At 34.6% G+C, this 19,469-nt stretch overlaps 1 protein-coding gene across 2 annotated transcripts in view; it reads left to right on the top strand.

The window, feature by feature from the left end:
• The window catches only part of LOC149561605 (putative glutamyl endopeptidase, chloroplastic), a 163,547-nt gene extending 145,510 nt beyond the window's left edge, over nucleotides 1–18,037 (top strand). For both annotated transcript variants that reach the window (XM_089825204.1, XM_089825202.1), the window contains 4 exons: nucleotides 15,993–16,053; nucleotides 16,159–16,308; nucleotides 16,416–16,553; nucleotides 17,483–18,037. In XM_089825204.1, coding sequence (XP_089681330.1) covers nucleotides 15,993–16,053; nucleotides 16,159–16,308; nucleotides 16,416–16,553; nucleotides 17,483–17,755 — 622 coding nt within the window. In that variant the 3' untranslated portion in view covers nucleotides 17,756–18,037. The remainder of the gene's footprint in view (nucleotides 1–15,992; nucleotides 16,054–16,158; nucleotides 16,309–16,415; nucleotides 16,554–17,482) is intronic.
• Nucleotides 18,038–19,469: the final 1,432 nt, after the last annotated feature.

Below are 19,469 nucleotides of genomic sequence, written 5' to 3'. Positions count from 1 at the left end.
TTGATTGACTGTTTTGAGAGTTGGAATTGCCTTATGAAAAATCTTTAAGTCAATATTCTTTGGAAGTTTTCTCTACTCCACTTGTGTTGGGGTATATGGAAAGAAAGAAATAATTGGATTTTTAGGGACAAGGAATCCCCATCTTGGGTGGTTGGTCACAAAATCATAAGGTCTACTAAGAAGAATTTTCTATCCCAAAATAGTGGTCAAGGGGATTTTAATATTTTGGACCCTCTAATGAATACTACTATGAAGAATAAATAAAAAAGGGATGGTGTTGTCTAGTTGACCCCTCCTACTAGCTAGTTAAAGGCTAATTTTGATGGGTCCTAGGTAGGGTGGGATGCATTGGAGTTTTAAGGGATTCCTATGGTAGGGTTCTAGAGGCTATTGCAGTTCCTATTGGTATTTCTACTAGCCACATAGCGGAGGCTACTATTGTGATGTTTGTGGTTAGAAGGGCAGTGGAAACTAGATATCGGAACTTGTGGCTGGAAGGTGACTCTCTAAACATAATCAATACTATAAATAATAAAAACTCTACTACTTGGACTATTGAAGCGACTATGGTGGAAATTAAGAGACTCATGAATAATTTTGATAATGTGCATATATCTCATAGCTACTAGGAGACTAATAAGGTAGTTGTTTGGAGTGTGAACATAACCATCAGCACAGGGACTCAGCGGATGTGGAAGGATGACCTAAGCAACAACTTGGAGCTAAACAGGCTAATAAATTTCAATGTGACTAATGTTGTTGTGGGAAGGATTAAATAATTATTTTTATATGATATACCAGAGCTTGGGCAATAATGAAGGGCTTTATTAGACTTCGAGGGAGTACTGTTTCATTATACCCTCTTAATATGGCATGTATACTAGGTGCTCTCAAAGTCCTATTTTAAAAACTATTTTGTTATGTTTGTTAATGCCATTGTTTTTCTGTGAAAGTTAACTGTGATTTCAATCTGCAAAATGGGAGGGGAGCCGAGGTGTAATGCTTCCCTAGCAACTTGATTTAAGATGTATTTTGGGATATTAGGTTCTTATGCATTATGAGTATGGTAGGAGGTTAGATGATACTAAATGTCACATGTTTTACACTTCCTATGATATATTTCATATGTTTTTAAATATGGATTAGGAAGTATAGATTATTATGAACTTCTAATCCCATTAACCCATCTAACACCTATATTATTATTGATATGGTTCTATATTATTACAATGTTATTGTAGATATGCATGTTGGTTGGTTAGTGATGCAGGTGTGTGTAGGAATAGGTACTAAAGCCTCTATAACATCTGTTGATTTGGAGATGAAACCATGGTCCAAATAGGCACGTTGAACCTAGAAGTCCTATTAGGGGAGTCAACTGTCCAAATTGGGAACTTTGAGATTTTTATTCTTGTTTGGTTTAATGATATTTTATTATGTCCTTATTGTCATTTTAGTTTTATGATTTGGAAGTCTCAATATATGTTTATCTGAGTATATATGGGTGCACACATGTATACCCAAATAAATATATATAGATGTGTGTGTGTGTGTGTGTGTGTGTGTATGATAGTGGTTGGATGTAATTCCTTGCATAATTATATCTCAATCTTTTATAACAAAAATGATAGAGGAAATAAATAAGATGATTAAAGAGAGATTAAAATGTTTTAGAGTTTGGAACCTTGACTCTTCAAGAAACATAAAATGAAATTGGATTTTAACCTATGACTTAGCATAGCCAAGTTATAGTCTAGATATAGTAAAATGTCTCAAGAATTGAACCCTTGACCTCTAGAGAAGGATCATAGAGACTTGACTGTTGTACCGTGAGAACCCTTTGAATAACCCAGTAATGGTTAGGGATTTAAATTAAATAAAATCATTATTTAAAGGTTTGGTTTATTTAATCAAACCTTAGCAAGCCGACTGCAACAGATTCAACCATTTGTAAATTTCAAATTTGCTCCCTATAAATAAGGGGATTCCTGACAAATAGAAAGGGAGAATTATGGAGGAAGAAACTATAGTACAATGTTCATTTTTTAAGATTTACCTATACAAACTTAGAGGAAACCAAGACTAAGGATGGGAAGGATACAAACACCAAGATAATGGTTGGAAGCCTTCATCTTTCACAAACTCAAGTCCAATTCCATACCGGCTCAGGAAAACAAGTAGGTCTTGATACTCCATTTTATTATATGCAATAACTTAGGATGAAAAAGATCAAACCAAACAAATATCTATCTATCTATCTATATATATATATATATCTATATCTGTATGTTGTGATTTAAATGTGTGACTGTACCCCATATATATATATATATATATATATATTTGTCTATGGTGAAGTCAAATTGTGGCAGTTATGTTTAATAAGATGCTAGGATTTGAATTCCTTGAATAGGAATGATTGTGAGGGTTTCATTTTGGGATCTTAGCCCAGGGTGGAAAACCTTCCTCCATCCCAACAGGTCTTGGAATTCAATTCATAGCCTTTATATATTTTTTTGAGTTCTCTAGAAGGAATGTGCAGGCAGACTGCACATATGCGTAGTTAAACTAAACATATGAGCAACTCTACATTTTACCCCTTCTATCCAGTCAGTAGCAATGCGTCACTCTTCCATATTGAATGCACAATTATATTAAAAATATGTGCAGTTATGCTTAACAAACGCATAGTTATATTAAACAAATGCACAGTTATATTGAACAAATACGCGTCAACATTGAACAAATGTGCGTCAACATTGAACAAATGCGCGGTTATAAGAAACAGATGCGCGATTTTACTATTTTCTTAGTTTTTGGTTCACTGAGTGATATCCTATAGTTAGTTTCTCTATTGGTTGATCCTCATTGGTTTTTTTCCTATTATGTGATTTCTTTGAGATGCCTTGACTTGCGTAACTCTGTATGGCTTGTGTACTGGATCTAGAGTAGGGTAGGAAAACCCAGGTGAGTGGCTCACTAGAGGTGTTGGGGCCTAGATGTGGCTGCTAGGGATCCTATGTTTGGAAGCTAGAGCCTTGCGTAGGCTGGTTCCATTTGTGAATTAGCTAATAAGTGATAACATAATAAAAAAAGAACTTATGGGTTGGGTTTTGAGATTCATACACTAAATAAGATAATTGTGGAAGTATTGTTGGAGTATGCAGGGACGGGACATTCTACATAACTCATAGGTTCCTAACCCAAGAGGTTGATCCCAACATTACTTGGCCGTGCTTGTCCTCGTTGGAGTACTCAGGGAAAAGATGTCTTGTGTTGTAGGATAGTCTTAAGCCTCGGAGGTGGATCCCAACACCTTAGGAAGGTACGATGACACTCATCTAGATGCGGTTGAATCCCTCACTCTACTTATGCCACTGGCTGTCATTTTTCTTTGTGATTTCATTTTGGGCTTTATGCTTTTATGTGACCTTATGTTATCCTTGTACGATTTGGGTATAAGACTTAGACTACCTTAGAGCCTAGGCGGATCATGGTTTTGTCTCCTAGCTTGTAGGAGTGGTTCCTTATGGTTCCACATGGTTGGGTGGCAAAACAAGAGGCTTGTTTGTGGCTTGCATTGGAGTTCCTTCTTGGAGATATGCTTGGATGATGCTTAAAGATGCTTAAGGATGTTCATGTTACTTGCATTATTATAAATGATGTAATTTGATGAATCTTGAAAGGGGGTATTTAGATTGATACATCTTAAGGAAAGGACATGTATAAGGGTTGGGTAAATAAGGGAGAGGTTGGTTCTTGAAAAGTAAATGTAAGAAAGTTGTATCTCTTATAAAATTAATCTTGGTATATATGTATGATGGTGATTACTCATGTATCTACTTGCTTTATGTAAATCATGATGTATATCTTGTTACAGTTGTTCTTGATTATCCTCATTGTAAGATTAGTCTAGTCAATTATGATGATGCTATGGCATTTGTAATTTACACTTAAGAACTATATTAACTTCATAACAATAACACTAATGCATGGAATAACTTAAGTAGTAAGCAATGAATGTTAAGGGAGCTGGAATAAGACTATACATCTTGGATTAATAAATTAAATGGAAAAAAGATCAAAAAAAAAAAAAACTCATCAAACTTATCAACTTTGACCTATTCTTTTGGGTTCCCTTTTGAGGGGCATTACACAAGGAAGCAGGAGCCTTCAAGCTGCATGCAGTGGAAGGAGAATGCCTCTATTTGGAAGTTGCTTAAGAAAGGTAAGGTCATTGGTTATCTTGAGAAGCTACATGGTTTTAAGTCGCACATAACAGAGGAATTTTTAAAAATTTGTATAGGGAGAAAGTGACAATATATGAGGTCTCTGTGTCAATTATGGATGATTTTCTTGCCGAGATAACTGGACTTCCCAACACGGGGATAAAATTAAAAAAGGAAACCAAAATCTTCAATGAATTGTTGAAGAAATTTCCTAAAATCCAAGAGGAGGAGAAATTGTTGAAGGCTGGGGATTGTTTGGATTTAGATTAGATAAAGGAAATTTGACAAGATGTGTGGGATTATTTCATCCTTGATGGTTGGTCTAAAAGGGTTCACAATTATTATTTTGTTTTTTTGAACCAATTTAGGTATAAAGACAGAATCTCGTTTCCTTTGTATTTGAAACATTTCCTACTTCAAGGGCTTAGGGCCCAGCATAAAAAGGAGAGGAGACCAATCCTCCATGAGGGCATAATTCTTCTTATTGCAAAATATTGTAGGGATAGGGCCCCAAGGGTGTCTTTGTCCTTAGCTAAGAAAAAGAAAAAATTAATTAAGGGTTCCGTGGACAAGGTTGATGTAAAGAAAGGGAAGGTGGCTCATGATGAGAATAAGGCTTTGGAGCCTCAAGGCATGGAGACAGAGTTAGAGAGTGTTTCAGAAGCCAGTGAGGAGGAGGTGATGACTCATGAGAGAAAGAGGAAGAGGGTTTTTGGGAAGGGAAAGAAAACAACTAAGAAGAAGGACTTGGAAGATGACACTGAGGCTGAGAAGAACGAAACAAAAGAAATTATTAGTGGTGGTGAAGATGAGGTTGAGACCGATAGCAAGGGATGCAACTCTAAGAATGAAGGCTACTTTGGTAGCCAGGGGGAGACTTTAGTGAAAACTATGAGATTGAAGAGGGTCTCTGACAACAAGGGCAATGTAGCTGAAACCCCAAATTGGAGGTGGGGATTGAGGTTCAAGATGTTACTGCTCTGGAGACTTTAGAAGCTCTTGTGAAGGACAACAGTTCCAGACATGAGATTGGGGAGGAAAAAGAGCAACCTGAGGAAAGGAAGCAGGGGTCGCCACAAGCTCCGGACAGTTAGTTGCGAAATCCCACAGAGACTGAGTTTACATACTAGAATGTGGATGACCCGGGTGAGAACAAAGTAGTAGTGAATGAGAAGACCCAGTTGGAAGGAATGTTTGATGCTATGCTTGAAGATTTTAATAGTGGTCAATGTTTTCCTAAGGGTAATATGGCTATTGGGGAACCTGGTGTGATGGACGGGGAGGAGTGTAGTGGTAGCCCGAAATTTCTCCAAAAGGCTAAGATGAAGGCTGACATCTCCCATGTGGGATATATAATGAGATAAACTCTTTGAAGAAAATGGTGTGGGAGTTGCAGACCAGCCTAGAAGCTGAAAAAAACAAAAGGATCAAGCTGGAACTGAAGGTTGGGAATATCCTTGGTAAGTTGCTGGATTATGAGGCTAAGTTGCGCCAATTGGTCAAGGACAGTGGGCAACATTTCTGGAGATGGTTACTTTGAGCTTATGTGCTATTGTTGCTATCTTAGGAAGGAGAAGCGTGGAGGAGATTGTTTCCTCTATGGCTGCTTTGTTGAGTGGGGGTCCCAGCAAGAGTACGACGCTCTGTACCAAGAAGGCTATTGAAGTGGCTCTAGAGTCAATTGTGAAAGACTCAATTGAAGAAGTTGCTATTATTGGAAGGAATCTGGCCAGAGCTACTAAGAAGTTGGTTTAGTGGGTTACTTTCTTTTTTGTCCTTTTTGTTTCGACTTCTAGGTTTGTGGTCCTAGGATTGTGTGCTAGTAACTGGTTTCTTTTTCCCTTTGGGGATTTTGATTTGTTCGTAATTGTATCTATTTTTAGGTTTCAGGTTCTTGTAAAACTTGGTTGTTATGTTGGTACTATGTGTTAAAAGTAAAGGATTACTATGTGTTAAAAGTAAAGGATCTCTGATAGATAAACAATTACAAATATATTTCTATAATTCAGAATCAATATGAGCAGAATAACTTTACTTATCTTCACGTATTTGTAGCAAGTATTGGAACTCTTCCTTCTTCAGCTTTTGATTGCTTTTACTATATCTCTATAAAACAAATGTGGTGAAATAATAATAGCAATTGATATACTGATGTGAATATAATACTGTAGGTACTTGTATTGCCTTTTGTAATATGTTCACTGCAGTTGAAGGAACACAAATATATTGGCACCCGAACAACCATGACTCTGAAGAGTCATGCCACTACGTGGCCCAAGGGCCACGTAGGGACATGGCCATTCGAAGCCATGTTATAATTGTTCTTTGATTATTATTATTTTGTTGCCCGATAACACAAGGCGTAATCTTCATATCAATATGAGTGCCAAGTCGCGGGTTGTAAACCCGACACAAGATGCAATACATATTACGCGGGTTATAGCATCTCGACTGAACATCCGCCAAAGATAACAATAAGCCCAGTGATAATCATCAATCATAAATAATACAAAGTTCGACAGTGATATTTGTTGTGATTCATAATACAAAGTTTCGACAGCAAGGTCTGTCAAGAGTAATGTGAATCTTGACCACTTAAGTTGGTCGATAATGCATATAAATACTGTCACTATATATATATATATATATATATATAACAGGGATGTATGTATATGTACATGTATGCATACATCAGTATGAATACATGTATGTATATATAGGTCTCTATCATGTATATTAGACAGTGATGCATAGATACTTCTTTGCAATATAAGATAGACATCAAAGTTAAATCATCAATCATAAATAATACAAAGTTCGACAGTGATATTTGTTGTGATTCATAATACAAAGTTTCGACAGCAAGGTCTGTCAAGAGTAATGTGAATCTTGACCACTTAAGTTGGTCGATAATGCATATAAATACTGTCACAATATATATATATATATATATATATATAACAGGGATGTATGTATATGTACATGTATGCATACATCAGTATGAATACATGTATGTATATATAGGTCTCTATCATGTATATTAGACAGTGATGCATAGATACTTCTTTGCAATATAAGATAGACATCAAAGTTAGAACAAAAGTTGCTTATATCTCTGAAATATAATTACAAGTACTAACATCATGGAAGATTCAGATTTACTTCTCCTGACGCTAAACATCAACACTCCCTCTTTAGCTAGGGAGAAGGAAAACTTGATCAGAGTCATCTAATAAGCAACACTAAAAGAGCAGTAATTGATCTCTACTTGCACTTAAGCAATGTCTAGAGGAGCTTAAGATAATCTCTTCTTGCACTTATGCTTTGTCTAGAGAGGCTCAAAAATAATCTCTACTTGCACTTGAGCAATGTCTAAAGAAGCCCAAAATAATCTCTACTTGCACTTAAGCAATGTCTAGATAAGCCCAAAAATAATCTCTACTTGCACTTAAGCAATGTCTAGAGAAGCCCAAAAATAATCTCTACTTACAAGATTGTCACCTTGTAAATAATTAAAGATTACTGAATATGTCCATGAAAGATCGTCACCTTTCATAACATATAAAATAGAAGAAACAAACAACTCTTTTATTTAAAAAAATTTCCATTACGAATAATCATACCAAGCCTTTCTCTAAAATATTTCAGTTTCACTTTAGCAAGAGGTTTGGTAAGAATATAAGCTGATTGATCATTAGTACATATATATTCCAATTGAATAACTCCTCGATTAACCATATCCTTAATGTAATGAAATGGAATTTCAATATGTTTAGAGCGATTGTGAAACACAGGATTAGAGGAAAGCTTGATACAACTTTGATTATCACAATAAATCACTGTAGGCTTCAATGGTCTTTTGAAGAGATTTGAAAGTAACTTTCGGAGCCATACTGCTTCTCTGGCACATAGGGAGGATGCAATATACTTGGCTTCAGTAGAACTCAAAGCCACAGAAGTTTGTTTTTGACTAGTCCAAGAGATCATGCCGGATCCAAGACTGAAACAGTATCCTGAAGTACTCTTGCGCTCAATAGAACTTCCAACCCAATCAGAATCAAAGTATCCATTTAGCTCAAGATTAACTTTGTCATATTTTATTCCCATTGCAATAGTACCCTTGAGATACCTCATTATGTATTTAGCTGCTTGCAAATTTATCTTTTTAGGTGAGCACATAAACTGACTCAAGGTATGAGTTGCATAACAAATGTCAGGACGAGTATTAACCAGGTACATTAAGGATCCAATAATCTGTCTGTAATAAGTAGGATCCACATCTTCAGATTCATTCATATCATCTTTTAGCTTGTGTAAGTTTATCTCCATAGGTGTAGCAGTTGGTTTGCATTCCATCATACCAAACTTGTTTAATATGTCAACTGTGTATTTTCCCTGATTTAGTATAATGCAGTTGTCCAGTTGCCAAATTTCTAACCCCAAGAAATAGTGAAGTAACCCTAGGTCCTTCATTTCAAATTCAGCAGAGAGATCTTGTTTATATTTTTCTATCATGTGTTCATCACCTGTGATTAATAAGTCGTCAACATATAATACAAAGATGACCATATCATCACCTTCTGTTTTGAAGTATAAATTAGGATCAGCTTCATTCTTGGCAAATCCTAGTTTGAGTAAATAATTATCTATTCTTTCATACCAGGCTCTAGGAGCTAGTTTAAGACCATAAAGTGCCTTCTTCAATTTACAAACATGAGTCTGACGATCAAAGATACTGAACCCTTTCGGCTATTCAACATAAACTTCTTCTTCAATCTTTCCATTGAGAAACGCGGTTTTGACATCCATTTGATGTACTTTCCATCCTTTAGATGCAGCAATAGCTAGGATTGTTCTGACTGAAGTATATCTGGCAACAGGGGCAAAAGTCTCATCATAATCAATGCCTTCCTTTTGAGAGAAACCTCGGGCCACAAATCTTGCCTTGCATTTTTCAATACTGCCATCTGCAGCATATTTAATCTTGAACAACCATTTAGAAGAAACAACAGATTTATCTTTAGGTCTTGGTACTATATCCCAAACATCATTTTTCAATATTGAATTATATTCTTCAATCATGGCTTCCTTCCAAGATTGATGTGAAAGTGCTTCTTTAACATTGGCAGGTTCAAATTTTATGAGTTCAGATAATAGAGCAACATAGCAGGATTGATTTCTAGTCCTTTTGCTTTCCTGAATTACATCATCTGGTTCAACTTGATTTTCAGCTAACATCTTTCTAGCCCAAAGAGGTCTCTTATTATTATTAGGGTTGACATTTTCAGATTCCGAATGATTTGAGATGTCAGAGTTTTCCTCCCTCTCAATTTCTGTATCTTGATCTTCTTCTAAAATAGATTCTTCATTATTACTAGAGGTCTTGAACGCGGTGCCTTCTTCAAATATGACATCTCTATTAATCTCAATAGTTCTTTGTTTAGGAATGTAGATTCTGTACCCCTTTGAAGTTTCACTATAACCAATGAATATCCCCTTCTTCCCAGAAGGCTCTAATTTGGTTTTCCTTTCTTTTGGAATGTGAATGTATACTGGACATCCAAAAATTCTTAGATGACTTAAATCTGGTTTAACTCCGGTAAATGCTTCTTCAGGAGTGATGTTTTCCAATATAGAGTGAGGACAACGATTTTGAATGTAGACAGCTGTATTGGAAGCTTTAGCCCAAAAAGAGTAATGAAGGTTTTGATCATGTAGCATGGCCCTAGCTGATTCAACAATGGATCTATTTTTTCTTTCAGCTATTCCATTCTGTTGCGAATTATAAGGTACAAAATACTCCCTCTTAATCCCAACAGAAATACAAAAGTTTTTGAAAATATCAGAAGTGAATTCACCCCATTATCGGACCTAAGGGTTTTGATCTTTTGTCCTGATTGATTTTCGACTAGAGCTTTAAACTCTTTGAATTTGGATAAGACTTTAGAAGACTCCTTTTGTTTTAGAAGATTAATCCAAGTTCTCCTAGAGTAGTTATCAATGAAGATTACATAAAATAGACATCCATTTAGAGAGGGAACTGACATAAGACCACAAAGATCTGTATGAATCAACTCAAGTACGTTTTTACATTTATGAACACTATTGGGAAATGAGTGTTTAGTGTTTTTCCCTAAGGCACACCCTTTACAAATACTTGAGTGCTCTAAATTAAGATTTGGAAGACCTTTTACAATTTTACTTATGGATGTTAAAGCTCGAAAATTAAGATGACCTAATCTTTTATGCTAAATTTCAATGAAGTTTGACTTATTTTTATTGAGAGTTAAGTTTATCTCTGGGTTTTGAAAGTTACATCGTTTATAAAGACTTCCATCCCTAACCCCTATAGTTATAGCTTTCTTGATAGAAGAGTTCTTAGTCCAGGATATAATTTTATTTCCTTGAAATGCAATGTGGTACCCTTGATCAGCAAGTCCAGAGATTGAGACAAGATTTCTTTTAATCCCTGGCACATAAAAGACATTCTTTAGTTGCAGAGTGATATCAGAATTTAGTTGAATAAAACATGTACCAATGCCTTTAATTGGATGAGAGGAGTTGTCTCCAATAGTAACTTCTTCTGATTCATGATTTGTGAGAGTTTCAAACTTTTCTTTAAATCTAGAGATATGGCGAAAAGCTCCATTGCCTAGGATCCAGGTGTTGTGATTAAAGTTTAACTCACTTGAGAGAGCTACTATAAATGCATAATTTTCTTTGTCTGTCTTCTCATTATTCTCTTCTTTAACTTCTGCCAATGCTGCTTGAATTTTCTGTTTTTCATGAGACACATAGTAGGAATGACCAAGCTTATCACATTTGAAGCATCTTACTTTGGACCAATCTCTATGATTGTGGGATTTGTGACTTTTATTATTTTCCTTCTTGTTATGTTTGAACTTTCTTTTTTTATTTGATTTGGAATACAAAGCTTGGATGTCACCATCTTGATTTGAAATTAAACCTCTAGATGCTAATCTGGACTCCTCTTGAGCGCATTCATTTTTCAATTGATCAAACTTTGGAAGTTCGGGACGGGAACTTAAACCTCTAATTAAAGTTTCCCATGAAAGTGGAAGTCCTCTAAGTGCAATCATACTCAATTCCTTATCATCTATTTGATTTTGCATAGTAGCCAATTGATCCTTTAATTCAGTAATTCTAAGGAAGTAAGATGTGATTGATTCTCCATTTTTTATTTTGATGTAAAGTAGATCTTGTTTCAAAGTGAGCAATCTACTTGTATTATTAATTTCAAATGTACTTTAAATTGTAGTGAACATATCAAATGCAGTTTTGAGATTTGCAGTTGAAGGAAGTATGTGATCTTTAACTGAATCTATGATTATTTTTATTGCCTTATTATTGTGCCTTTTCCATGTTGCTTTCTCAGATTCGTTTTCAGGCATAGGTAAATTAGATTCAATATAATTTTCTATTTCCATCTCTCTTAGAATTATTAAAAGCTTGATTTTCCAAGATGAAAAATTTGAAGCTCCATATAATCTATCTTCAATTCTTACATGGTTCACCATCTTTAATGCCTTCTAAAACTTTTATTTTTCCTTTAAATTAGACTCAGAAATTAATATTTGCAATGGTTTTCTTATCAGTGCAGCTCTGATAGCATGTTAAAAATAAAAGATCTCTGATAGATAAACAATTGCAAATATATTTCTATAATTCAGAATCAATGTGAGCATAATAACTTATCTTCAAGTATTTGTAGCAGGTATTGGAACTCTTCCTTTTTCAGCTTTTGATTGCTTTTACTGTATCTCTGTAAAACAAATGTGGTGAAATAATAATAGCAATTGATATATTGATGTGAATATAATACTGCAGGTACTTGTATTGCCTTTTGTAATATGTTCACTGCAGTTGAAGGAACACAAATATATTGGCACCCGAACAGCCATGACTCCGAAGAGTCATGCCTCTACATGGCCCAAGGGCCACGTAGGGACATGGCCCTTCGAAGCCATGTTATAACTGTTCTTTGATTATTATTATTTTGTTGCCCGATAACACAAGGCGTAATCTCCATATCATTATGAGTGCCTAGTCGCAAGTTGTAAACCCGACATAGGATGCAATACATATTATGCGGGTTATAGCATCCCGACTGAACATCCGCCAAAGATAACAATAAGCCCAACGATAATCATCAACCATAAATAATACAAAGTTCGACAGTGATATCTGTCGTGATTCATAATACAAAGTTTTGACAGCAAGGTCTGTCAAGAGTAATGTGAATCTTGACCACTTAAGTTGGTCAATAATGCATATAAATATTGTCACTATATATATATAACAGGGATGTATGTATATGTACATGTATGCATACATCAGTATGAATACATGTAAGTATATATAGGTCTTTGTCATGTATATCAGACAGTGATGCATAGATACTTTTTTGCAATGTAAGACAGATATCAAAGTTAGAACAAAAGTCGCTTATATCTCTGAAATATAATTACAAGTAATAACATCATGGAAGATTCAGATTTACTTCTCTTGATGCTAAACATCAACACTGTGGACACATCTTTTATGAATGCTTGATTTGTATGGGGTTTTGGGTCCCCTCAAAAGTTGTTTTTACTTAATCCATAACCTATATATATTAATTAAATTTGGCTAAACTTGTAAAACCGCAATTGGAAATAGTAACACCATGATTCTTTTTAATCTTCTCTCTTAGGGTTTCCAAATAAAATTTCTCAAAGTATTAGTTATGCAATAAACGTAGCTTACAAGGAAGCTCTACTAATCTTTAGGACTCTTAGGATGCCAAAAGAACCTCATTCAAACTAAAATCCAAATTCACAACCAAGAAAGCATGAAAAAACAATCTTACCAACGGAAATTACAAAAGATTCGAAAACCACTACCTTGAAATACCGAGTTGATTTGTTAAGCAGAAGAAGGAAACTCAAATGTAGACTTCATTCCCAAGTTTTGAAATAATTCTTCAAATTCAAATGCATAACTTTCAACTTGTCTCTAAACTTCAAATCTCAAAAATCTCCCTGTTCTTAAAAAATCTTATATTTCCCCAAAATGACTAAAATTAACTCTAATAAAAAAAACTAATAAAATTGTAGTTTTCCAAAAATATGTAAACTAAAAAGTACTAAAAAACAAAAGAATAGTTTTTCTTTGTTTTCTTATTATTCTTTTAAATAAATAAAATCAATTTACTTTTTCTTAAGAAAAAAAATGCATAATTTTTTTCTTTGTTGTTTTAATATCAAATAAATAAATATTATTTGTTTGTTTTTCCTTTTCACAACATAGATATTATCTTTTTTATAATAAAATAACTAAATGTATTTTCTTTCTTTTTCAGAATTAAATAACTTATTCTTCACTCAACCTTTTAATAAAAATCTCATTTTAATTTATTAGTTAAAGTGTAATAGAGTTGCATATAACTATTTTAATATTAAATAAGATTTATGACATATTAATAGTTTATTTATATTAATTATGCATTTTAAATTACTATTTATCTAAATCTCCAATCTTATTTTTAGACTTTTTAATTAGATATAAACATTTAATTACTTTTTATTAACTATCTCTATATTTAATATTTTTATAATTATTTTATCTTAATAAGTCTTTTAATCTATTGACACAAAACACATCAAGCAACATGATAGACAACGTAGGAACAAACTCACTAAACTAAAATGTAATAATCACACCTGGCAATTTAGAGAAGTCGATGCCCAATACTTGCAAACGTGCCTAAAAGCCAACGCATGTGTGTGTATAAACAAACAATGGAGGGGAGTGGTACATTGTGTAGATCCCACATGCAGGTGACTACGACTCCATCCCTCAACCTCATTAGACACATCAACTAGAAAAGTGAAAACATACATGCTAACCATACACATGCAAATATGGAATACGTACAAGTTTACAACTAGTAAATCTATAAATGTAAATAACATCAGTATATGAAATAATTAACATTAACTATAATCATCAACCAAAATGATAGAATATAGAAGACAGGTGGAGTATTACATCCTCCACCCCCCTTAAATTAGGCTCACTCTTGGATGCCAATAATTACAACTATGATAAACTGCAAGTCCCAATCTTCTATCTACAAATGTTTAACAAGGGAGCATACAAACCGCATAATTATACTTTGCACAAGAACTAATACAACAAACCCTATTTGCACATTCTCACAAAGACATGCATATCCTGTCACTAAGAGCAATATGGTTCTGGTTTAAATATAAACTGCAAACTGCATTGATCAAACATTCATCCTTTAACTATTTTAAAAATAGATCTGTATCTTTCATTCATTCAATTATTATAGAAGATATTTAGAACTTAATTGTTAGAAATACACGCGTATATCAACATCAAATAGTCAAGTGAAAAGTTCATGCAATTTTAGTTAATGCAACACTCGTAGAAAACTATATGTTACACAATACGTGTAAATTAGAATAGTATGAATTATCCTTTCTAATTTCAAAATCAATCCTATCCTTCAATATTTAATTACAACACGCGCACAACACAGTATGCAACAGTTGAATAGAATATAGTTCAAACATACAAGTATAATATAATACCACGAGGGCCATAAACAATAGCCCAAAATATAAGCAAGTTATTTGTTGAAGGTTGGTGGTTCAAGTTTTACTGTTTAAGTTTGTTTAAAAATTTGACTACTTGACATGTAAATGGGCGTACAATATTCCCAAAGTTCCCAGCATAGAAACTCGTATGCTGATACTAGATGAAGAAACGATCATCCAACTAAAAGAATGACCATTTCTTCTTGACAGGGTACATAGATGCAGATTATGCACGTTCAGGTTCTGTTGATCATAGAAAATCTACATCTGGATTTGTTTTCTTATTAGGATCAGGTCCTATTTCTTGGGAAAGTAAGAAGCAATCCACAGTTGCCCATTCTTCAACAGAAGCAGAATATTGCGCAGCAAGTGCAGCAGTTTGGCTTTGTCACATATTTAGAAGGATTGGGGGTACCACAAAACCAGCTAACCATCCTGTACTGTGACAATCAGAGTGGTCTCAAGCTTGTTTGTAATCCAGTATTAACAAACCAAGCATATTGAGGTTGTCTGTCACTCCATTTGTGAAAATGTTCAACTAAAGTTACTAAACAACACCCAGCTTCAGTTTTGCTGCACACAGGATCAACGTGTGGATATATTTACTAAGCCTCTTGCACACGTAAAGTTTGAAACATTTCAGGGTTCTCTTATTAGTACTATAAAACAATAATGCAATAAGGGGGAAATTTTGGATATTTTGTGATTCATCCACATAGATAGTCTGTTTAGTGTTTATTTATGAGTGTTGTTATTAATATCTAAGCTTAGAATATTGGTTTAGTCTGTTTATTATTTGTTAAACCCGTGAATGCTATTTTAGAGCATGGTTTCTTGTATTTCTCCTATATATTTGTAGACTCTACAGGAGAATATTGAGATCAATGATATTATAAATAATAATCTCTGATAATTATTTGATCAGTTAGTTCTAGAACTTGCTGAAGTTTACAAAAGTTAATACATACTTTTTCTAAAGGTGCTTCTGGTCTAGCATATTTTAAGTTTCAATTTCCTCTTTTTGTATAGATTCACTGCTATGTATTATTCAGTCTCATCTGTATAATTTCGTTCTAAATCAATCAACTGATTTTACCCTCACACAGAAAGCTTTTATTTGTTTTCAATTTCACATTAGGTATGTTGAACAGTTGGTGGCTAGTGCTGAGGCTGCAGTTGAAGAAGTTGTAAGACGAGGGGTAAGCTTACTGAGTTAACTTGAATTGAGTTGCTGCTGGTCACCTATTGAACTTCGCAACTACGCCTGAATTAGCTACATACCAGCTAAAAGAACTTGTGTACAGGTTTCTCATCCAAACAAGATAGCCATCAGTGGTCACTCTTATGGAGCATTCATGACAGCATGCCTCTTGGCACATGCACCTCATCTTTTTTGTTGTGGGATCGCTCGCTCAGGTGCCTATAATAGGACACTCACTCCCTTTGGATTTCAGGTGAGCTTTACTTCTATGAGAGTTCAAAGTGGTACTTTTGAACTTGTATTGTTGGTTAAGTTTCACTATAATGAGTTTATTAATTTTTAAGATAATTTATATTCCAGAATGAAGAGCGGACACTGTGGGAAACAACTAGCACGTATGTCCAGATGAGCCCATTTATGTTAGCTAATAAAATAAAGAAACCTCTTCTGCTTGTACATGGACAAGAGGATTACAATCCTGGAACGCCCTCAATGCAGGTGTGCAACCTAGCATACATCTCTATTTAGCATTTTATTTCATTTTTGATGTGCTCTTATGTTGTCTTTTTACTTGTGCAGTTAGTGATCTATGGAATATAATTTGCCTGTTGGAAGTTTTTGCTTTTGAAATTCTGTGTTCTCTTTTCTGTCCATACCATTAACTTTTGATGCTAAAGATTTTTTCCTTTATATTCTTGATGTATCCTTCTTGATCATGACTTTCTTAATTTCCCTGAGCCTCTGTCACGATATTGGGTCTTTTTTAAGACTTAGACAAGTACCACTCCATTTGCTGATCCTTGTCTATCTGTTTTTCCATGGCACTGTGAAGGACTTGAAACTAGTTGTATACACTATTTTAGTATTTTAGAATAAGTAAAATAATGGGCCTAGTTTGTTTATGAACATAAACTTCCATTGTGGGAATAAAATATTTTTGGCTGTATTATGTTTTAGATTAATTTATCCCACCGTTCCAAACTGGTATCCATAAAAAACTAGTTAGTCCTATAAAGCTTTGACCATTTTCATTTGAAAACATTAATTGTCAAGTAGAAGTAATTTTCAGGTATGTCAAATTATTTTGTTTATTGCGCTAAAATTTGGCCAGAAATGCATTGAAGATTTAAAGACTAGGATGTGATTCGTAATATTTGGTGCTTCATCTTAATTTGGTCTTCATGCTTATTCACATTTATGGATGGTTCCTTCAGTGTTGGCTTTGTTTGGGTGTGGCATTGCAAAGAAATATATTTTTCTGCACTCAAAGAAAACTCTAAAGAGTATGGTTAAAATTGCTAGTCATTAGATGTTCATGTATAAAGTATTTTGTTCTGTGTGTTTGCGCGTAAATTTGAAAAACACGGTCTGCATGTAAACTGGAAAAAGACTTATCACTTTCTTTCTGGACTGATTGAACGTTGCAGTCTAAGCGATTCTTCAATGCTCTAAAAGGACACGGTGCTCCCTGTCGTCTTGTGCTTCTTCCATTTGAAGGCCATCGATACAGAGCACGTGAAAGTATAATGCATTTACTTTGGGAGAGTGACAGGTGGCTACAGAAGTTTTGTGTAAATTCCCCTGACAATGCCCATGACTCTAAAATTTCCAGTGAAAGGGAAAATGTTGGAGGGGAAAAGTATGCGACTGCTTCAAGGGGAGGGGATAGCATCCAAGAAAAAGAATGTGAATCAAAATAATTGTATTCAATGCACAGGTCACCATTATGACAAAATTTCCATAATATATATGATTAGTTGTCAGATCACTGCACTTGATCTATTGACGGGCACGTGTGTCTCACGCGAGTTAATCCTCATGTAATTGTTCTATAAATTGCTCTGTGAATGTTTCTATTTTCTGCAGAGGATAAGTCCCCTTCATTTTGGTTGACTGCATCTTTACGGTAAATACGGTATCTATGAATTTATGTGACACATCATTTTATAGTGATAGCTCGAAGATGAGGACTTCTGCAAGCATAGAGATGGAGTTCTTTGCAGGTACAATAGCTGTATCCTGATTGATGCAGAGAAAAATGCAACGGAAGCAAACACAACAGGAACCAACACCAGCAAGATAATAAAAATTTTTCTAATTAATTTATCAAATGAACAGTACATACACTTGCTCTCTTACAGATTTCTTCTCCTTGGGACTTCATAACCAAAAACTTTGTTCTTCATAAACTTGCCCTAAACCTAAACTTAAAAACTCTATTTATACTTTCTACGACAGTCTACAAAACGTTCTAGATTATTACAATATAGAAAATTCTAGATTAATATAGAATAGGGAAGAATGACGCCACAAGGGTCTAACAAATTCCAAGAAAAGATCTTTATCCTAATGACAAAATCGGAATAAATTTCTCGAGTCGGCTCATGCATAAAACTTGACCTAAATACTTTATGTGGGTGCTTCTGCACCATACTCCCCCAAGAAATTTTATCTCAAGCCCACTTGAGATGAGCTCTTGTAAAGTGGTATTCTGCTTCTTGATATCTTGTTCGGTCATCCACACAGCATCTATATTCGAATAACCTTTGAGTTTTACCAAATACTTCTTGGACTCCTTTCCTCTTCTTTGCTTTATGACTTTGGTGTCAAGTATCCTTTCTAGTTGTGGTGTTTGCTTAAATGGTAGACGTTGAATGTCTTTTGTATCAACAATCTGTCTTGTATCAATTTCTTCACTGGGTGCTTTGAATGGTGTGAGGTCTGCTATGTTGAAGATGGGAGAGATGCCAATCTCAGGTGGCAATTGAATCTCATAAGCATTTGGTCCAAACTTCTTTAATATTTGACAAGGACCTAGTTTTCTCAACATAAGTTTGGTAGATTTACTTTTTGGTAGCCTCTCCTTCTTGAGATTTGCCCATACTAAATCTCCCAGTTCAAATTCTAAGTGTCTCCGTTTCTGATCTGCATGCTTCTTATACTTGTCAGAGGTTTGTTGGAGTTGTGCTTTGACTTCATCATGGATTTCTTTTATGGCAGTAGCAAATTCTTCTCCTTGGGCACTAACTTGTTGATGTGAACTCATATCTCTTAACTCAAAAATCCCTCTAGGATGAATTCCATATACCACTTGAAATGGTGACTTTCCTGTACTTCTATTGATGGAGTCATTATATGCAAATTCAGCTTGGGGTAGGATTACATCCCATTTTGCTGCGTGTTGTCTTGTGAGTGTTCTTAACAAATTGCCCAATGTTCTATTAACTACCTTTGTTTGGCCATCAGTTTGAGGGTGGTAGGCTGATGAAAATGATAAGTTGGTTCCAAATTTCTTCCATAAAGTTCTCCAAAAGTGTCCTACAAACTTTACATCCCTGTTTGAAACTATGTTGAGAGGTAGCTCGTGAATCCTTATGACTTTTTTGAAAAAGAGATATGCTATATGAGAAGCAT

This window comes from Cupressus sempervirens, chromosome 4 (assembly GCF_028749045.1).
Source record: "Cupressus sempervirens isolate cs-2001-9-10 chromosome 4, ASM2874904v1, whole genome shotgun sequence".
NCBI lineage: Eukaryota > Viridiplantae > Streptophyta > Pinopsida > Cupressales > Cupressaceae > Cupressus > Cupressus sempervirens.
Note: the sequence above shows the minus strand (reverse complement) of the source record. Positions and strands in the feature narration are given on the sequence as shown.